Source organism: Asterias amurensis, chromosome 4, assembly GCF_032118995.1.
Source record: "Asterias amurensis chromosome 4, ASM3211899v1".
NCBI lineage: Eukaryota > Metazoa > Echinodermata > Asteroidea > Forcipulatida > Asteriidae > Asterias > Asterias amurensis.
In genome coordinates this window covers 6,397,099-6,420,206 of record NC_092651.1, presented here as the reverse complement: position 1 = coordinate 6,420,206, position 23,108 = coordinate 6,397,099, and the positions used below count along the sequence as shown (strand labels likewise).

At 39.0% G+C, this 23,108-nt stretch overlaps 1 protein-coding gene across 1 annotated transcript in view; it reads left to right on the top strand.

The window, feature by feature from the left end:
- The first annotated feature begins 6,670 nt into the window (after window positions 1–6,670).
- Window positions 6,671–23,108, top strand: part of LOC139935794 (alpha-1,3-mannosyl-glycoprotein 4-beta-N-acetylglucosaminyltransferase A-like) — a 33,369-nt gene continuing 16,931 nt past the window's right edge. The window contains exons 1-5 of the mRNA XM_071930387.1: window positions 6,671–7,839; window positions 10,697–10,897; window positions 12,134–12,283; window positions 15,542–15,675; window positions 22,111–22,157. Of these exons, the coding sequence (XP_071786488.1) occupies window positions 7,722–7,839; window positions 10,697–10,897; window positions 12,134–12,283; window positions 15,542–15,675; window positions 22,111–22,157 (650 nt within the window). The 5' untranslated portion in view covers window positions 6,671–7,721. The remainder of the gene's footprint in view (window positions 7,840–10,696; window positions 10,898–12,133; window positions 12,284–15,541; window positions 15,676–22,110; window positions 22,158–23,108) is intronic.

Genomic DNA, 23,108 nt, shown 5'->3' with positions numbered 1-23,108 from the left:
TTTAAAAAAAAAAAAATCTTACTTGAAAAGACCAAACCAAGGTTGTAAAAGAAAAATCTTTGCAGTGTAGCACTTTAAGAATTGAAACAAATAATAGTACAATAATGCTTACTTCATCTTCATCCTCAAGATCCATCAGTGAAGGAGCTTCATGTACCACAACTCTTTCCGGTGCAACCGCTGCTGCAGGAAGGTTGAGATTGTTCTGTGCAAAAATAATTGACCTTAGGTGTCCTCTTTCTTTGCATTTCTGCCATGAACGTCTTGAATGTCTGTATAAAGTCAGGAATACCTGTTAAATTGATAAATATTATACAAAAATTCATGAATTTTGAAACTATATATAATCCCACAAGATACAATTCAATTCAATTCAATTCAATTGTTTATTGTCACACATATAAATACATATACAGTGAAATTCACTTCGGCTTGCGAGTCTAAAAATATTAACAATCAAAAATTACAAAAAATACAGAAAACCCTAAAACCACATAGGCATACAAAAACGAACAAATAAACAGTATGCGCAAAATATGCAGAGAGACAATTACAGTAACAAAATTGCAAACCCCCAAAACAAATTAAAAAGTATTAATCATTAAGTAGCCTTATTGCACTGGGATAAAAACTGTTGCGAGTACAGTTGGAGTCGATCCATAATTAAGAGATCTGACCACAGAAATGGATTGATCGCAGACAGGAACTGCGGTCGTTTCCACTCAGGTACATGCGTATTGATGCACCTTTTGTGAACAAAAGTAAATCAAAAATTCACTAATGAAAGGTCACTCACGTGTGCAGTACCTTTCTGGCATAGACGGGATGCACGACCTCAATTTGCGGGGTCCGTTTTTTGTTTTCATTTCCCACATGACGTTGATCGTCTATTTGAGATCAGATCTCACTTCAATCCTACTCCCGAGGTTGATCAAATTTGCAAGGTCTGATTCTGGATTAACCTGCCCAAAGAAAATTTATTATTGCAATCTGCAATCCACACTGACACCAACTTTTGCTATCCCTATAAAAATAAAAGATAACTATGGGTCCTACAAAAACACAAAGAAATGGTAGGTAAACCTTTAAAAAACATTAACTGGTTCTGGAGTCTCTCTTTTTCGCTACGCTCCTTCTTATACTCTCGTTGAAGTCCCGCAATGATGCTTTGGTAATCTTTCTCATCATCGGGAGATATCTCAGCAGCTTCCTGATCCTGCAGCCATTCATGATGTAAGTCATGGTTTTTACACTACAGGAGTTCACTTTGCTGTACACACCCCGATTTATCCTCAAGCAAAAAGGTTCAAACAAAATAGAACAAATATTCTGACAAAAAATGAAGCAAACATGCCTGTAACATACCTCAATATTGTAAGAAGTTGACTGCATCTGTTGTCGCAGTTCCCGTGCAAGCATTGTGCCTTGCTGCACTGTGCCGCTGTCATTTGAGGACCTTTTTTTCTTGGCCTAAAGAAGAAAACAATCATATTATTTACATGAAGTTAGTTTTGAGAGACCACCCTACCATTCAATTCACAGAGTAACACACATCGAGAAAAGCCATGACCAGGATGGCCCTTATAATATGAATACACAATTTTTCATCATTGTATTACATTTGTATATTTTCAAGAAAAAAACAACTCGCAACCTTAGTCCTTACACTACCGCTACACAGCCCTTAGTTTGCAAATGTTGCTAATTTGTTGCAACTATATAGTACTTAAACTTGCAGTGCAGACACCAACAACATTTCTTAATGTGCATTTTTTTAACTCGCCTAATTCTGCAGATTGTGCGGTTGGTGGTGCTGCAAATTGAGGATTTGGGGTTTTGTTTAAATTTTTGTAATATGGAAATAAAATCATATTAAAAGGTACAAGTGTTTCGCTCATGGTCATGGAGTCATGCAAAATAACCTTACTAATACTACTGGATTTGTTGTTAGTAGAGCAGTCGCTCAGTCACCCATGTTATAGTTTGCTGGAAGAGTGGCAGTACATATTGTTATGCTTTACCAGTCTTCAATTTTCAAATTTTTCAAATTTTTCGTTATTTTATTATAAACACAATGACTTTAGTGGATTAGTATTTGATAACGGAAGGACGGTAACGGAAGGACAGCAAGTTTACTAAATTAAACTGTGCCCAAAAATTGATTTAACATTACATTTCTTAATAGAATGTTGCCGAAATATGCAGCTAAAGTGACATCTAGTCAATATTAGACTTGTGGCCAATTTCATAGAGCTGCTTTAAAAGCAAAAAATTTGCTTAAGCACGAAAATAGCTCGCTTATTTTACACATGTTACTGGCCAAAATGTCATGCCATATACATTGCTTTTAGCATAACACTTGAGTGGAGTCTTGGCCAGTAATCTGATTTTACTAAGCAAGGATTTTTTTGCTTAAGCAAAATTTTGTGCTTAAGCAGCTCTATGAAATTGGCCCCTGGTATCAATACAAGTCTAATCAAGAAAATGTTAATTGTAAGAAACATTTCTTGCTAATTAATGATAAACAAAACACTAAAATTTTCTTGATTATGATTGGCCCCATTAAGGCTACCAAAGTTGCACCATGTAACCTGTATGTTTTCTTCCTTCATGTACACGTTGGTAAACCAAATGAACAAATAAATATTGAATCAATAAGATGCAAGTTCAACTGATGATTCATGAATTTGATGAAAGGTCAATTAGCAGCATTCAAGTTAAACTCTGCAGACGTTTTGTGGCATTCTTGATGTCTTTTTTAAACTAAAAACAACTACCACTTAAAAGTGTGTATAATTTGTATAAACTGTAGCAGCCTCTAATATAAAATGGCTTAACAAGCTGCTGATTGGCCTCTTGAACAGTGTATACTCATGTTCAATTCATTTGTTTAATGAACAAACAATAGCAAACTTTTAAATATAATACCAAGAAAAGAGAAAATTATGGAGAGGGCAAGCTTAGGCTGATGAGGAAACCTTTGGCCAGTACAGTTGATGTAATAATACCTGCTGACACCAATTGGTAGCAAAGTCACTGTTTAAATTATATTTTGATCAGAACTGTAGCCTAGTTGGCTATACATTTCAGAGTAGGGCCAAATATGGTTAAATATGCAAATAGGTAACGAGTAATGGAGTTTGTTGGACTTCTGAAAACACATCTCTTCCCTGTATAAAGGGTCTATGTACTTCTTGTAGGACAAAAAAAAACACAATGTCCACAGATTTACACTAAACTTACACAGTTTGAAGCATAATGATATTAGTAGAAAGCTTCCCTGAAAATATTACGTGCTGGGGTGTTGTAGTTTTGGGGAAATGAGTAAAACAATGTCATAAAAATGAGATGTATTTTAAGCATTTACAAACGTATTTTCATCACATTCTTTAACTCATTTCTCAAAAACTACAGCACCTCAGTAAGTGTACAATATTTGAAGGGAAGCTTCCACTGTCATTATCTTCAAACCCTGTAAGTTTAATGTAAATCTCATGGACATTTTGAAAAAGTACCCAAATCCTTTTTAAGCTTTTCTCTTTTTCTTATTTTTTTTTTCTAATATTGTGTATGTAGCTTTTCTGATAAAATATATTATTGGTGTGCTCATTCAGTTTTTTTGTAAGTGCTGAGATACAGTTTTCTATGGGGAGCGTTTCTAAATACTTGTTATTATTAAGGACTTTAATTCAGATTGGAGCCATTAGACCATGGGGAGGTGCAATCAATCCAGACTCAAAGATAGTTCTTAAAGATGTTACCACATATATTTTTTTAAGCGTCTAGAATCAGGGTTCTAAAAGTTAGTTTAAAGCCATTGGACACTTTCGGTAAACAGTATTGTCCAAGGCCCCAATTCGTGTATCACAACTTCTATATAAAATAACAAACCTGTCAAAATTTTGGCTCGATCAGTCATCGAAGTCGGGAGAAAATAACGGGAAAACCCACCCTTGTTTCCGCACGTTTCGCTGTGTCTTGACATGTGTTTAGAATAAATCCATAATTCTCGACATTGAGAATTGATAGATGGTTTAATGTTTTCTCAAAAAGTAAAGCATTTCAAGGAATAATATTTCGAGAGAAGTCTTTCACCATTTACCTTCTGTAAACCCTGCAATTGTTTGTAAATCTGTGAACTTTTATTTTTTTTTTTCTGTTCCGAAAATGTAAAATGGCTTTAAAAGAAAGCTTGTTTTTAGGACTACTTGTTTTCCTTTTGAAGGAAACTTGTTGCAACTTAAAGGAACACGTTGCTTGGATTGGACGAGTTGGTCTATAAAAAGTGTTTGTAACCATTTTTTATTAAATGCATATGGTTGGAAAGATGTTTTAAAAGTAGAATACAATGATCCACACAAACTTGCCTCGAAATTGCGTTGTTTTCCTTTCACCGTGCGAACTAACACGATCGGCCATTTACATGTATGGGAGTAAAAAATTTGACTCCCATAAATGGCCGACCATGTTAGTCGACAAGTAATAAGGAAAACCGTGCAATTTCGAGGCATGTTTGTGTGGATCATTGTATTCTACTTTTACGACATCTTTGTACCCATTTATGCATTTTATAACAAACGGTTACAAACGCTTTTTATAGACCAACTCGACCGATCCAAGGCAACGTGTTCCTTTAAAGTTAAAGGCAAAGTATTCCTTTGGTTTTGGAGCTGTTTGTCTGTTGTAATCCTACAGGCCTAATACTACATTTGTTCCTTATGATATGAAGGTAATCTTTGAAAACTTCATTTCAAAAGGTGGTAGCGTTTTTGAGGTATCGCCAAAAATCTGGAGCAGTTATGTCCACGCAGGAAGAATAATTCACATATAGGAAAACACAATCTGAGAGGTGTTACTGTTTAATGTTTTGTATCTTCATATTTGTATATGAAAATTTGCTTTATTTCTGTTGAAAGACAGTGGACACTATTGGTAATTGTCTTCTCACTTGGTGGTGTATCTCAGCATATGCATAAAATAACGAACCTGTGAAAATTTGAGCTCAATTGGTCATCAAAGTTTGGAGATAATAATGAAAGAAAAAACACCCTTGTCACACGAAGTTGTGTGCTTTCAGATGCTTGATTTCGAGACCTCAAATTCTAAATCTGATGAGGTCTCGAAATCAAATTCATGGAAAATTACTTCTTTCTTGAAAACTGCGTTACTTCAGAGGGAGCTGTTTCCCACAATGTTTTTACTATCAACAGCTCTCCATTGCTTGTTGCCGAGTAAGTTTTTATGTAAAAAAATATTTTGAGTAATTATGTGTCCACTGGTTTAAAGCCCTTGTAGGCCTATTGGTCTTTCTTACAAACATTTACCTGAAAGGAGTACAGACTGCTTTCCTGGTCAATTTAACGTGTCAGTTCAAAGTGATGGAGATTGTTTTGTTTTGTTTTTAAAGATGTTATTGGAATTAATACAGGACCAGCACAAAAAACATTCAATGTCAAAAACATTTATTTTAAAACCAATAGCATACAACTTAAAAATGGAATGCATTAATTTATGTTCATGTGATGATTGAAATCACTTGGTTTACACTGATTATTGTGATTCACTTATTACAAGTCAAGTTGTGTACAGCGCCCTATTTAATGGGTAGGGCATACACCTTGGTTTATAAGTGAGTTACTGACCAAAATAATACCCAAACTCACAAGTTCTCATAACATTTCAAACTTTTGTTATTATACTCTCCCCACAATGATAAAAGTGTCTTCAGTAGTCCGTTTTGTATCATTCGAAACCATAAAAATCACTGACAAAACTTTTACTCTAAATCTGAAAATTTGACAATTTTTTTGCGGAATTTGTTTAACTTGGCCAAGTTGTATACAGCCGCCCTCTGGAATAGTGACCTTGGATTAAACAATAGCCTCTCTCTGGAATGGGAAAAGGTATACACCTTGGTTATGTTACTGACTTATTAGAAGTCAAATTGTGTTCAGCACCCCTCTGGTAAAGAAAAAGGACTACACCTTAATTGGTTTGATCGTTCCCTCGGAAAGCTGAGAGAGAAAAACAACTAAAAAGTTAACACAGCGCCGCATGATGCCCAAGACGTAGACTGCTCACAAGACTAGTCTAGATCTCAAGCTCACCAGTCAAGTTGGTTAAATATAGCCGTAAGAGGGCGCGCTTTAGCGATTTGCAACTTACGTCTTGGGCCAAGACTAGGCATTCTGTCTCTCTTTTTCGAGATCGTACACCACTGAATACGAGGTTGTATATAAGTGCTTTGGCGTGCATATGGCGTTCACATCACGATCACAACGCCAGTCTAGATGCGAGATCGACTAACGACTCTGGGAAGGAGGACGAATGCGTATGTGTCACTTTTTGTCTTGCACAATCTTCAAATTGCCCTGCTAACTCAGGGGATTTTAATTCGGAAGTTTCGTTTTGTTTTGTTGTTAGATCTGTCTTCAACAATTTCATTTTCATGGTTTTGATATAAGTAATAATATTCATGATTTCCAGGGCACACAATTTTATTTCACCTCCATGCATAAATTAAGATCTGTCTCACAATAATTATGGAGGAATAAGTTATTCATGCAACATGCCATAATCAAAAATCAGCAGCAAATTTCAGATTGCGCAAGATCACTAAATTGCGCAAACCGCCGCCCGGTGCGCAGCAGTACCGTTTGAGCTAGTTGGTGGTGGTTGTTTCCGATGTGCATAGATGTGGGATATGAAAGATGGAATGATGATCAAGAACAACCTGAATTTTCTCAGAGATGTCAAATGATTCTTCAATCATAAATTATCTTCTCCATTATGTTCATGCTACCATCGTAATGAGTGAATGTTGATGTGTGACGAAAACCGTTACTAGCAGCCTTTCAATTTGGTCTACACAAATTCACACTGACTGCGGCCCACACTGCTGTACGCGCGCCCGGCCTTTTGAACGAACGAGGAACACAGGGATTTCCGCTAGCAAGCTTCGATTGACTGAAACCAAAACAGCTAAGTTCATCAGCAGTTTTCTTCATCCTTTCTTCATCCTTTCTTCATAATGACCCAAGGAGAAGGACTGCCAAGGACTAAGTAAGGCAAACTGAAGTACTACACAGGAAAATGCAGACACTTTTGTTGGGAGACGAGGGTGATGTTTTGCTTTTAAGATTTAATGATACTTTTTATAATATAGGCCCAACAAAGACGTGTTGTGCCGTCACAATTTATCATGATTAGTGCAATTTTCAGGACTAGTTTTAGACAGTGGTGTTTGCTAGCTTTTTAATGACTTTGCAATACCAGGCATCCCATCACCAGTGATCTTCACTTTGTTTGTCAACCACTGCGACGGGGACCATCATGACCATTGATTGTGATCGTCAATGATAATGATTGTGACAATTTTGAAAAGTCTGGTGCTGAAACAAGGAGATACTTTTGAGTCCCTGTCCACGTGCCTACTGGATGATGCAATGTAACTGTTTGAAGACAAATATGTTCGTCTTGTGTATGTTTTAGTAAAATATTTGAATGAAGAGTTAAGATAAAGTCAACTGCACTACCTAGTCAGCTAGTGCTACAACTGTCATCTGGTCATAATAATTTATACAGGCATAGAGAAAACTTCATTTTGCACTAGACATCCATCAAACATTCGTCAGGACTCGTATCAACATGTGTGCGTAGCTGACCCTCGTCACCACTACTTCGGTGCACTAACATTTGTACGTGTTTGAGACTGAGACTTAATGGTCTCACGGCTGTCTCTCAAAATCACCTCCATGGGTCCCAGAACACCAAAATTTTGGCTGGTGTTCTGCACGGCATTTTTGACCCTTTCATTTTTGGCTGTGGTGAATCGCAATGGTGAGTATGAATGGGGGATAACTTTATGTATGGGGTCACCATTTTTTCACTCATTTTTACAAAAGGGATATCTCACTGAGGTAGTAATCGATTGAAAAAGTGGTGGCGCCATACGGAAACTTTTCCTAAATGGGTTGAATTGAAACACAAATTTAATTCTATTTTTAATTTCCTAAATCATATTGGTATTTTATAACGCCTCCCTGTAATTTCTGCTTCTTCATTTTATAATGGACTAACTGAAAACAAATGTTACAGGAGAAACAATTATTTAGTTCCTTATAGTTATACCATGAAATGATAATCTCTAAATGAGTTGGAGTGGTTCTGAAAAGAACCGTTGGTTTCAACTCAACGTTTCAATCAGTATGCTCTGATCGTCATCCGGAGAAGATTATCATTACACGGTATTACCACAAACCTTTATTCGTATTGCCACCATTCAAAGTTTCAAATCATCAACAAACCTTCAATGTGCATTTTTCCAATAGTTGAAACATTATGCTGTTGCTTAAAGGATTCGGTACTTTTTCAAAATGTCCACAGATTTACATTAAACTTGCAGAGTTTGAAGACAATGATAGTGGAAAGCTTCCCTTCAAATATTACTAACTAAGGTTGTGTAGTTTTTGAGAAATGAGTAAAAGAAAACACAAAATAGTTTTGGTCTCATGGGACCAAAATTATTTTAGCATGTAAAGTCCCCTAAACCAGTTATGATATTATACCAAAACCATAGCATAACTGGTTAATACGTTTTTACATGCTAAAACTGAGACGAAAATTATTACTTTTACTCATTTCTCAAAAACTACAGCACCTCAGTAATTAAAATTTCAAGGGAAGCTTTCTACTATCATAATCTTCAAACTGTGTAAGTTAAATATAAATCTGTGGACATTGGTTTTTTTGTTAGGAAAAAGTATCCCTTTAAAAATCGAAATCCCTTTAAAAATCCCTTTAAAAATTGAATGAGAAGTTTACCCCTTTTTAAGATGAATTAGTATGACGCATGCTGGTATTTTGAGTTTGTGTACTGAGTCGAGTGAGTCAGAGATAAGTTCCACCATCTGAACAAGCTACTGAGTGGGAATAGAAAGCATTTGATAGCTGTTCCGCCCGGATATCAGACAACTCGTCCGTCGGACAACTCGGCGGTTCAGACAACTCGACTTTGAGACAACTCTAGTCAATCCTAACCCAAACCCTGACCCTACCCTACCCCCTCCCCCCCCCCTTCCCGGCCCTGTGCGCGCCCCGTGCGGAGGCCCCCATCACGGCCGTTCGTCGACTTGTCTTGGTCCGACGAGTTGGCCGAACGGTCGAGCTGTCTCAACTGTCGAGTTGTCCGAACGGTCAAGCATGTCGAGCTGTCTTGACTGTCCAGTTGTCCGGACGGTCGAGTTGTCCGACGGATGAGTTGTCTGAACACCGCTGTTCCAACCCATGCTGTACAAATGTAAATTTCAGTGGGTTATCATGGTTATAGGGCGCATGTTAAGTGTTCACAATTTAATTGACGGGGTCCAAAGTGTTTTGTACACCCGAAGAGGAAAATGGCACCTGAGGCGGTAAACAAAGCCAATGGACCCCCATTACAGCTTGCAACAATTATTTTGTTTTAAAAACAAAACTCATGTTACCCTCCGCACTGTGCAGCCATGGAAAATGGGTCTTTGTTTCACATCACGTGATGGTTCTCATCCAATAAAACTTCACAACTTGTTACCGAGAGTTGTTAATCTATTGAATAATTCAGATTTGTGTTCATGTCTGGCAGTGCAGCTATCTTCAATTATGAAGGCTAGAAATGAAGAAGAAGAAATGACTGTGTAGAGTTCTGAAACTAACTTTTATCTCTAGAGGGAATCACAATCATAAAACAGTTGTCAACATTACGTCTTTACAATTTTTTTTTAAAAAGGTCTTTAAAAATAATTTTGGCCATGTCATGGCCGAGCGTTTAAGAGCACTGGATTCAAGCTCTGGTGTTTGATCAGCAGAGTGTGGGTTCGAATCCCGGTCGTGACACTTGCTATGTAAAATTAGGCTTTCTGCTCTACCGGCCAGGCTTCAGACTGATGATACCCAAGCCTACATCCGTATGGACTGTAAAAGGGGTAACCTTGTTTCAGCCCTAGGAGTAGGTGGCAATGGCCTCTGGAAAAATAACTGTAGCCCACACCTTGAAGTGGCCTTCAGGCCTTGTGGGTCTGGCGACTTGCATAAAATAAAAAAGTTTAAAACAAATTGTAACTTGGAATGTACAGTAGTAGGCTACTTGTTTGTTGTATAATGTTATTTTAACACCCCTTGCAAGTATTCTGCCTGCTCATTGGTTTAGAGCGCGTCACATGACATGTCTTAGTTTTGCTAGACGACAGCCGTGTGATAGTGCGTCGGTTTGCCATGCGCTAGTCTGAAGACTAGCACACGGCGTGCAGTACCCAGACGTCCGTTGCGTGTACGAGGATGATAAATTAATAGTCTGTAACCATTTCGGATTGCACGACACTACATGCAGCACAGTAAAAGTGTTTGCAATCTGTATTCGCGATGTCCGTGGATTGTAGCATTCAGGTCTGTAACTTAATAATAATAGTACAGTATTTAGAAATGTTTGGGGTGTTATAAAACAAATATTGACTGCTTTTACTCGTGCAATGGTTAAAAACTATGACTCCCTCGGTGATCCCGGTAGCGTTCTGGTTTCCCTCGGCTTCACCTCGGGAAAATAGAACGCTCCCGGGGATCACCTCGGGAGTCATTGTTTTAACCATAGCACTCGAAGCAGTCAATATTTGTATAATATATGAAATGTGTTGTTCCTTGGTCAATATAATTTTGTTTCACTTAGATGAAAATGGAGAGTATGAGTATACTGTTCGTCTTGAGGAGTTAAATGTCCGTCTGCGTAACACAGAACTTCAAAGTGAAACAAGAAAGGCAGAAGTGAGACACCTTCAACGAGAAATTCACAAGATGAGAGAAGATGTTAAGCGGCAAAACATGAGTGGTCCATCCTTGCAGTATGATACCAACCATGACAAGTTAGCAAGTAAGTACTTTTCTATTAATGTAGTTTGCTTTTAAAATAATAATTATAATCATGTCTACTTTTAAAGCGCTCAGGTCCGTCACGCTGTGACGCTCATGGCGCTTCAACATTATTACCCATACACAAATATAACATGGTTTGAGGGTGACAAGTGGATATTAGCTCACGGAGATATTGGAAGTTGACAAACTAGTTTGTCAAGTTCCTATATCAAGGGGAGCTAATGTGGACTTAGTCAGGCGAAATAAGACATGTTATTTGTTTTTACTATACTTCATAAATATTAAGTTACCAAAACATGATTTGGAGCAAGGGAAAATGACGACTGTGAAATAAAATGCACATGATAAGTTTGTGTATTGGATGTCGCTAGAGAGAGCGATGTTTGTGTGTGTAAATCTACAAAACAGCACCACGATTGTAACAGGTAAAGCACATGACAAGTAGAATAGCTGTTCTACTTGTCGTGCGCATTTCCCATGTGCGTGATTACTCGCGTGCACGCTTGGTAATTAGCAAAAATAACACCTGGCATGTGACGATGAATGGACCAATGAGAACTCGACTCTAGGTCATGAATATTGTATGAGGTGTAGTAATAGTTGATACAGTAGCTAATTAATTACAATAAAAAAGATCAACACAGCTGTTGGAACCATTCAATATTTAAATACCCATGAAGATGGCGATGTTTCTTGATGGGTTTTATATAATTTATATTTAAACAGATGTAAGCAATTAAATGGAGAGCTGACATTGGTTGTAATGTAAAAAATTACACCAATTCTTGTACATGTAGTTGCTCATAAATTAAAAAAACCAGTCCACACCAGCTTGGTTCAAACAAATACATAGTGTCATTTTTTTGTACGAAACTTGTTTACTACAGTTCATTTGTCAAGTGCAAAAATGTGATGATTTTAAACAGTATGTATTTCAAAAATACGGGTAAAAAAAAGAGGCAAGTTTAACATCTACAGTATTATATATCGTTGCGGTACCCGCTGCCAAAACATAGGATTCGAACTGTCTCTGGCTACCAGGCAATCTCGGTAGTCTAGTTGGTAAGACACTGCTCTAGAATTGCAAGGGTCGTGGGTTCGAATCCCAGCCGAGTAATATGCCTGTGATATTTTTCCACAGGACTCGGGGAAAGTACTGAGTATACAATGGTAACATACATCGGTGTATGGGTAAAACAATTTTTCTTTAATATAGTATGTATTTCATTTGTAGAATTGCGGTCGCAGCTGTTACAAGGACAAAACAATCGGAATAATAGCATGATGTACATCTTACCCACAATCCTCCAGTATATGCCTCACCTGATTGGCAAACCAGACAGTCTGGAACCTGCACTCCATTTATCCAAAGGCACTGCACAAGGTGAGTTTAGCACAGAGAGTTATTTAGAAGAACTAGAGGGCGCACTGACCTATATACGCGACCCGGCCTGCGTGCAGGCGACCATTTTCTAAGTTGACAAAACTGGCATCGCACAGCGTGTGTTTGTGCAACCATTTTCTAAGTTGACAAAACAGCATCGCATAGCGTTCAATAAAAACAAACTCCACCATGTGTTTGATATTCCACGCGCATACAGAATGGCGCACGCGTGTCTCCTTGCTGTCCCATCGCGTTTGTGCAAGAAGCATCACCAGTGCGCCCTCTAGTTTTATATAACTCTATGGTTCGGCAGAAATATTGTTCTTGAAGAGACGTTGCCTTGAATCGGGCGAGTTGGTCTATGAAAAGCGTTTGAAACCATTTTTCATAAAATGCATTTGGTTAGAAAGATGTTTCAAAAGTAGAAAAGTATAACGATCCACACAAATTTGCATGGTTTTCCGTATACGTCTTAAACTAACTTGGCACGCCATTTTGTGGAGTCAAGTTTTGTGATTGCAAGCAGCTACCGAGTGGATGCTCAGATGACCTCGATGGCCAGGAAGTTCACTCCCACGGTTTCCCTGATGCTTATTCTTACATCGTTTATAACAAATGTGTGTTAGATCCCCCTCCCTCCCCCCAATCGTTTATAACAAACGTGTGTGTGATAAACAAATGCTATAGATCCCCCTCTCTCCCCCCCCCCCCCCCATATTGAAGTTAAGTGCAAGTATTTTGGGGTGTGAATGTGTTGTTTCCGAGCTAAATTTACTTGTAGAAGTCTCGGCTGGAGGGGTTGAGTCGAACAGCTGATGCTCCAAACAGGGGTAGAGCACACTCAATCAGAGAAGGCAAACACAAAGGTTGGGTTCAGGAACTCGACTGACTGGTGGCTTGGTCGCCCGAGAGCAGTGGTTGAGCCTTGGACATGCATGGCTAGTTAATTGCATTACCCAAGCTCACTACAAATAAGTAAATAGAAGGGTAGCGACGAGTTCTTCAACTGCCGTTTCAAACCGCCCATGCGATAAAGGCCCTTCATTGAGCAACGAGTCACTAGTCTTTTATTCCCATTCATTAATGCCTTTTTGGTTAAAAGGTGTAATAATGTAATGTTTTCCGACATCCTTGAGCTCCTTACATCTGATACTTTTTTAAGACTGAGACAGTTTTCGGATAATATGCAATCCCGTGCGTAGTATGCATCTAAACGTATAGAAACAACCGGTTAGAAACAGCTCCAGCTGGTCGTTATCAACCGTTTAAACACCCTCACATGACATGCTCTACACCAATAGGAATAGCAAAATAATAATAATAAATACAAAGTTCTTATAAAGCGCACATATCCTAGACACTAAATCAAGGCGCTGAACAAATAGAGAATTAACAAAAAACAAACTTTTGAATGTCACTATTGAGACTGGCAGATTTCAGGAGGGAGTTTGTTCTAAGCTTGGGCGATATCACGATATTATCAAATATCGCGATATTAATTTGGAAACGATTTTGATATATCGGATGGATTTGGTTTTAATTGAAATATCGATATATCGCGATATGTCGCGATAATCGCGATAATCGCGATATATCGCAATATCAATTAAATATCGCGATGTATTTGCTAGCTGAGACATCTTGCACCCCATAGGTTTGGAGTAAAACCAGAAGAATAGGTCATTAGAACACCTCTCTTAAGTTATGACTGTCTCTTCTACAACTTTCACTTGGAGTTTGAAGACTGATGATGTCAAATTTCATTAATCGCGATTATATCGAATATCGCGATATATTGTCGGCGATATATCGTGAATAAAATAAATCGATATCGCTCAAGCTTAGTTTGTTCCATAGGTCACCGCTGCTTACTCGCTGACAGTTAGAAATTGTTGACGAGCGCCCTCTTGTGTCGAAATCGTAAACAAAACATAGCCTTTAATACAACCGTTGAAAACGATTCGGGGTCATCGCGATCTTCGACCAATTAAAAGCCAAGATAGAAAACTAAACATGAAAATGCAACAAAGTTAGTTGCAATGGTGGGATTGTGAGTCAAATTGATCCTTCAAAACCTACGTAATGTGAATTTTCTTGATGAGAAATAGACCTCACACGTAAGCAATATATTTGTAACAACTAATGTATTCCACTCAGAATTGAGAGAGAAAACCCTTTGAAAACAATTCCCTGTTTATTGTTGTAACACATGACGACGCTCTGGTGAAGCATTTTCATCAAGAGTCAACGCACACAAGCAATGAGCAACGTGTGCATGGTAATAAACATTGTGCGTTCAAGTATGCGTTTGTTTAGTTTGTATGTGAAACATGTGGGCACTGTGGAAGCGAAGTAGTCGGCTGCGTCAGAAAAACAAGGGGGGGGGAATCCCACTGATTTTGATTAATCCAGAGGGTTTCGTGCTATATACGTGTAAACAGAATAATTTGGTAGAATCATAATTTTCCTCTACCATGTCTACAGCAAACATTGTTTTAAGGGGCAATTCCACGGTAAAGGAAGGAAGTTTTGACTCATTAAACAACATTTATATCGTGGATATCTTTAACAGTTTAATTAGTTTCATCAAGCAAATGTCACAGTTTCTTTTATAAATGACTGCCTTCAAAATGGCCTCCTCTTTTTTGGCTGAAAAACTTTTAGTTTATTAGATATGAATATTAATAAGGTCGGTAACGGAAGGACGGCAATGGTGTTCATACTTTATAAACTAAAAGTTTTTCAGCCAAAAAAGAGGAAGCCATTTTGAAGGCAGTCATTAATAAAAGAAACTGTGACATTTGCTTGATGAAACTAATTAAACTGTTAAAGATATCCATGATTTAAATGTTGTTTAATGAGTCGAAACGGTCTTCCGTTACCGTGGGAATTGCCCTCGAAGGGAAATTCAATTTTACTCACAAACGCCAACAAAACTCACGGTTGACGTCCGATTTGGTCTCGGTTTTAAGTCATAGAAACATGCACAAAACAGCGACGGGGTCACTGCTATAAATAATTCATCTCATGTTGAACTTCGTTAAAATCTCGCGCATGCGCAAAACTATTTGGCACTCGATATAGAGCTCTGAACAGCGGTGAGGTGTGGGCCGCTATAACCAAAGGCACCCTGACCAACCACTTTCTTACAGATGGTGGGAGTAAGTGTTGTAAGTGATGCAAAACTGTCTGAAGTATTTATGAATGTCAGCTATTAGTTTGAAAATCCCGGTAATTTCTATCTACTTGGTTACACAGTGTCCATTGTTATTGGTGTGCCAACGATTAAGCGAGATGTGGAAAGCTACATCATGGAGACACTTTCATCGCTGGTTGCAGGTTTGTCAACTGAAGAGAAACTGGAATGCTTGATTGTGGTTTTTATCGCAGAGGTAAGTAGACCAATTTTACATGTCAAATGTTCAAGAGGCTTTTAAAGGCACTGGATATACTATTGGTATTTACTCAAAACAATTATTAGCATAAAACCTTACTTAGAAGCGAGTAATGGGGAGAGGTTGATAGTATAAAACATACTTGAGAAAGAAGAAATTTTTGACGAATTTGATTTCCAGACCTCAGATTTAGAATTTAGGTGGTAACGAGCAATGGAGAGCTGTTGATAGTATAAACACATTGTGAGAAACAGCTCGCTCTGAAGTAACATATTTTTTGAGAAAGAAGTAGTTTCTTACTAAAATATTTTAATTTAATTTGAGACCTCAGCTGAGGTCTCGAATTCAAGCATCTGTCAAGGGTGTTTTTTCTTCCATTATTATCTCGCAACTTTGACGACCAATGAGTTCAAATTTTCACAGATTGTTTTATGCATGTTGAGATACATCTAGTAAGAAGACTGATCTTTGACAATTGCCAAAGGTGTCCAGTGCCTTTAAAAGTCAGTGCACAGTGGATTGTAAATTTAACCTTATTGGCATTGATGGTGACTAAACAGGCTATGGCAAGCTTGGCTGGGTATGGTTTAACTAACTGGACAGCAATGCGTAACACTCCCTATTAACAGGCAATCTAGTCAATAAATGTTTAGCTTATAGTATGCATTTTCTTTAAACATTTTAAATAATCAACAACATGCAATGAAGAAACACCCCCCCCCCCCCACTAATAAAAAAAGAACAAGTACAAAGAAGTTGTAGTTTCGTACTGTACTTTTACTGTGGCAAGGTTGTGTGGGAAATCCTCTACATTTAGATGTAACAGTTATTTGCCACGATTAGGTTCAAACTCGCAGTTGGAAAAACTCCCCCTGTGGGATGTCATATGATTACAGGTTTTCCCGCACCAACTCTGGACTTGGTCGCCACCCTCTACTGTACCCTATACAGTATTACGCTCCTCACCTCCCCTGTGTTTCTGAGTGTTCCGCTGCAGAGTGTTGATGAAAGTCGCTTGCCCCTGCCCCCTTCTGCCAGTTTTCTTGGGTTAGCTTCCACATAATGGTGTCATGAGATGCCAGCTTAAGGTGGTGGATGCATTGTTTCGCTGCAGAGTGTTAATGAAAGTAGCTCACATGCCCCCTTCTGCCAGTTTCCTTGGGATTAGCTTCCACATAATGGTGTCATGAGATGCCAGCTTAAGGTGGTGGATGCATTGTTTCGCTGCAGAGTGTTAATGAAAGTGGCTCACATGCCCCCTTCTGGCAGTTTCCTTGGGGTTAGCTTCCACATAATGGTGTCATGAGATGCCAGCTTAAGGTGGTGGATGCATTGTTTCGCTACAGAGTGTTAATGAAAGTGGCTCACATGCCCCCTTCTGGCAGTTTCCTTGGGGTTAGCTTCCACATAATGGTGTCATGAGATGCCAGCTTAAGGTGGTGGATGCATTGTTTCGCTACAGAGTGTTAATGAAAGTGGCTCACATGCCCCCTTCTGGCAGTTTTCTTGGGTTAGCTTCCACATAATGGTGTCATGAGATGCCAGCTTAAGGTGGTGGATGCATTGTTTCGCTACAGAGTGTTAATGAAAGTGGCTCACATGCCCCCTTCTGCCAGTTTTCTTGGGTTAGCTTCCACATAATGGTGTCATGGGATAACAGCTTAAGGTGGTGGATGCATTGTTTCGCTGCAGAGTGTTAATGAAAGTGGCTCACATGCCCCCTTCTGGCAGTTTCCTTGGGGTTAGCTTCCACGTAATGGTGTCATGAGATGCCAGCTTAAGGTGGTGGATGCATTGTTTCGCTGCAGGGTTTATTTGATGTGGCTCACATGCCCCCTTCTGCCAGTTCTCTAGGGTTAGCTTCCACATAATGGTGTCATGAGTTGCCAGCTTAAGGTGGTGGATGCATTGTTTCGCTGCAGAGTTTATTTGATGTGGCTCACATGCCCCCTTCTGCCAGTTCCCTAGGGTTAGCTTCCACATAATGGTGTCATGGGATAACAGCTTAAGGTGGTGGATGCATTGTTCCGCTGCAGAGTTTATTTGATGTGGCTCACATGCCCCCTTCTGCCAGTTCCCTAGGGTTAGCTTCCACATAATGGTGTCATGGGATAACAGCTTAAGGTGGTGGATGCATTGTTTCGCTGCAGAGTGTTAATGAAAGTGGCTCACATGCCCCCTTCTGGCAGTTTCCTTGGGGTTAGCTTCCACGTAATGGTGTCATGAGATGCCAGCTTAAGGTGGTGGATGCATTGTTTCGCTGCAGGGTTTATTTGATGTGGCTCACATGCCCCCTTCTGCCAGTTCTCTAGGGTTAGCTTCCACATAATGGTGTCATGAGTTGCCAGCTTAAGGTGGTGGATGCATTGTTTCGCTGCAGAGTTTATTTGATGTGGCTCACATGCCCCCTTCTGCCAGTTCCCTAGGGTTAGCCTCCACATAATGGTGTCATGGGATAACAGCTTAAGGTGGTGGATGCATTGTTCCGCTGCAGAGTGTTAATGAAAGAAGCTTGCCCTGCCCCCTTCTGCCAGATCCCTAGGGTTACTTCCCCATGATGATATCATTGGACGACAGCTCTTAAGGTGGTGGATGCAGTGGACTGCCAGCCCCATCCTCCTTTCCATGATCATAACAGAGATACATGGAAGGTCTCCCTACAAGTCAATGTTGTGGATATGGTCTTCCCAGGTAATGGCCAGAGGTAAGCATCCTGGTGTAGATGCCATCAAGTGACTACTTTTGCTGCACATGAGGGTCTAAAGTTTTTTCGTTGCTGAGCTTGTCCTTCTACACCTTGTTTATGTTCATGCCAGGGCATGTGCCAGGCTTCTCGGGTCACTCTTTCCTCACAGTACATGTAGCTCCTGCTGTCTGTTGCTGCTCTTGGCCTTCATGTAGTCTTCCATGGAGACTGGTCCATCAGATATGGGGAGTTCTTGCAAGACTGGGGAGATCAGCTCATCCACGTTGTCTACTTGTGGATGGCTGCCATGGGACAATCCTCTTCCCCCACAGGCTGAGCCACACAGTAGCTGCCACCACCATGAATGTTCGACGATCCGAGCCCAGGGAGTTACGTACATTAGACCTCACAGTTGATGATGCTCTTCTCCCACTTCTATTTACCGAGATGTAGTCAATCTTGTGTAGCATCTCATATGGAGACTTTGCGGTCCATACCTTCCACCAAGTCTTCTTCGGGCCCTTCAGCAAACCTTACAAATACTTTTGTGTCTAAACCTTGTCTATCTTTGAACTGTGGTAACTTGGGCGACTGAGTCATACTCCTACCATTTGCTCTAAAACTGGTGTAACATGTTAGGTGACTAGCATTTCTTCTACTCTTTAAAGGAACACGTTGCCTTGGATCGGTCGAGTTGGTCTTTGAAAAGCGTTTGTGACCGTTTGTTATAAAATGCGTATGGTTAGAAAGATGATGTAAAAGTAGAATACAATGATCTACACAAATATGCCTCGAAATTGCGTGGTTTTTATTTTACCTCGTCGAATAACACGGTCGGCCAGTTATGGGAGTCAAAATTTTGACTCCCATAAATGGCCGACCGTGATAGTTCGCGACGTAAAAAGAAAACCGTGCAATTTTGAGTGATACGTTTGTGGATCATTATATTCTACTTTTAAAACATCTTTCTAACCATGTAAATTTCATAACAAACGGTTTTGAACGCTTTTTATAGACCAACTCGTCCGATCCAAGGCAACGTGTTCCTTTAATCTCCTTTAATGATCTTGTTCTAACTGCCTATCTTCTTGATAAGCTCTCTTGCTGCCTCACATTGTATTTTGAGCACACCCTTGACCATATAATGAGGTCTTTTCCTGCTAGTCCTAATCTTTGGCTTTCCAAATACTGCTCAAACTTATTAATTTTGCCCAAATGACTTCAATGTATCAGTCATAGTACAACTGTAACAGTAGATTGGTGATCCTGGTCTTAATAACAGTCTAATAGTCTGACTGAGGCTGCTAGCTAGAGTGGAGATTTAAAACTGTAAAAGTTTTTTGTGGACAAGCCCAAGTGTCACAAAACCAACCTTTATACGCAGTCCTGGATTTTTAGAATAGTGTGGTGATTGTGTAGTAAGTCACTCTGGCATGATGGCATCATTGGTCAGCCGGTGGTTGGCTGACAGTATAGAGTGTTCTGTCAACTGTACCTGACCTTGTCCGTGTTTTGTTCCGTCACTGACTCCGGACTCACCACATTGGCGACAAGGATAACTTTTTCATGTAAGTTTACCTACATACTAGCTACAATGTAGTTGTTAATTACATGTACATGTAGTAAAAAGCGAAGCCAGCACATATTGTTCTCACGAACTTGGGTCCACTACACGGCCTGCTTAAGCTTATGCTTTTACTGCTTAAAGACATTGGACACTATTGGTAATTGTTAAAGACCAGTCTTCCCCACTTGGTGTATCTCAACATACGCATAAAATAACAAACCTGTGAAAATTTGAGCTCAATTGATCGTCAAAGTTGCGAGATAATACTGAAAGAAGAAAAAACCCTTGTCACACGAAGTTGTGTGCTTTCAGATGCTTGATTTCGAGACCTCACAATTCTAAATCGGAGGTCTCGAAATAAAATTCGTGGAAAATTACTTCTTTCTCGAAAACTACATTACCTCAGATGGAGCCGTTTCTCACAATGTTTTATACCATCAACCTCTCCCCATTACTCGTTACCAAATAAGGTTTTGCTAATACAGGTGTAGTTATTTTGAGTAATTACCAATAGTGTCCACTGCCTTTGAGGATTTCCTGAGACATGAATTATTAATTTTTGTAAAGCATTTTCAGGTATTTTAAAGACCGTCGTCGGCTGCCACAAATTTAGAAACATCTCTATATAAATACTGGTAACTGTGATCCAATAATGATGCCATCCTGTTTATGATGTATGATATTTTTGCATGACTTATATACCAAAAATAATCGTTAATCAAATGGATAGATTTTAGTTTCTCCGATGATATCAGGTCTGATATTCTCCTACCTCAGCAGCACAGTGACCTACAGCGTCTGACAACGATTTGGGTACTTTTTGTAACACAACCGCAGATTTACATTAAATGATATTTGGGTTGAACAAAGAATTGACTAGAGTGGGTTTCGAACCAACGACCTCTGGATTAACGTGCCGACGCTCTAACAACTAAGCTATCACGCCCTATGTTGGCGGTGTCCCTATTTTGTCAATATCTTTGTTTAGGGGTGCCAGTCAGAAGCCATACAACCGTTAACTGCCGTGTAGCCAGGGATCACACCCAAATTAGGATACAACCTGGGAAGCGGCAGCCAGGGGATTGCCTTAAGGGATGCAACTTTTTGTTTCAGATAATCAAGATAAACCATTATATTGAAGTGTTGCATAGTACATGTAGTTGTTGAGGTGCTGTAGTAGTCGAGAAATGAGTAAAACTATGTCATGAAAATACATGCTAAAATAATTTTCATCTCATAATCACTGAGACGAAAATTATTATCATGATATTGTTTTACTAAATTACTATTTTCCCAAAAACTACAGCACCTCAGCAAGTTATATTTTGCAGGGAAGCTTTCTACTATTATTATCTTCGAACTGTGTAAGTTTAGTGTAAATCTGTAGTCATTGTGTTTTTTGTCTTACAAAAAGTACCCAGACCCTTTAAACAAAGAAATAGGAGCTTCCACTTTGAAATCTTCCCAGGCTGTTAATGATACACTACACAGTAAGAATAATAAGATTCAGACCGGATAGATAAATAGCTGTGAGGATCAATCCTTCAAATTTTTAACAAGAATGCTAAACCTGGAGTCAATTTTAGGCCGTTTTGTTCATCCTATTCAATGTAATTTTGATATTTTGGAAAAACTAGGAACACTTCTGCTGTTGCTGCTGGCGTCAAAATGAAAATACTATGCTGTAATTTGTTGGATCAAAGCAGCCATACAATTTCAAAGCTCCCACTTATGACTTCAGGTGGATGGTGATGATGAAACACAGCTTTTTATGAATCTTTCAAAAAAGCACCGAAGATGGGTTTTCAAAACGATTGTGGGGAAAAAGTGGAAACAAAATATAGCACTTTAATGACTAACTAGTAATAAATTATTATCTTCAAGTACGTGCTAATCCTCCAATGAGATTCTCAGAATGGAGTCTTGATAAAAACCTATATTGCACGGCTAATATCACTACCATGCGAATTGTGTGTTCTATGGTCACGCACCAAGTTTGCTTGAAGATAAATACGTCTGTGTCCCATATCCATCTCGGCTTTCGGCCTCGTTGGATATGGGATGAAAGCTGTTGCAGGTATTTAGTTATAATAGTAATACATGTAGTCATTAAAGTGCTACATTTTATTTCCTTGTTGTGTTGTATGCTTGGTATTTTATTTTGTCTTATATTTTGCAGGTTGATTTAGAATATGTGAAGAAGGAAGCGGACAGAATTCAATCAAAGTAAGCTTTACCAGTGTTTACAAAGGGGTCGTTCACAATTATAAATATTTTCACGAGCGTACAAATGGTACACTGGGGGAGGGGGTTACATGTAATGCCCGCTGTTGCTTTAAAAACAAAGAAAATGAGTTGATATTTACGCGACTCTCCTGACAAAAATTACTGTATGATTTTCACTTTTTTTTCTTTCTCAAAATCTTGACTACTTGCATTGTATGAAGCTGAAACTTCTACAGGTAAATATAAATCTTCATTCACACCAAATATGGGTGAATGTCATGGACAAAAACTTGATCTACAAAAGTTAGAAAAAACCCAGCCTTTAATAATAATAAGTACAATATCAATGCTTTTATAGCGCACGTATCTACCAAACAAGGTACTCAAGGCGCTGAGTATCCTACACACTTTCAGAAAGATATTGCAGTGATTAATTCTGAGACCCTATTATTTAGCACCTTACAAGGGTTTACCAGGTGCTACGGTACATATAGCAGCCACAGCCAGGAACACTTTAAATCACATGCAAGTGTCTATACAAAGACTTGTGTGGAATACTTTAAAGGGGAGGTGTGGGGTCTTGAAAAGTGGTCTCTTTGTACACTTGTGAAAATGTTGATAATAACGAATGGTCCCTAGCACGACACTCTCAAAATTTGTCTGCATGCATTGTGTACATAATCGAGGGTGATTTGTTATTTGTTTGATTTTGAATTATTGAGTTTGTTTTGATTACCGTAATTTCCTGCGGATAAGACGCTCGGCCATGTCGGCGGTATCAGAATGTTAGGATCAGAATGAAGATCAGTTTAAGCACGTTTAAAGGCAGTGGACTCTATTAGTATTTACTCAAAATAATTATTCGCATAAAACCTTTCTTGGTTTTAAAGACACTGATCTCTAATGGTAATTGTCAAAGATCAGTCTTCTCACTTGCTGTATCTTAACATA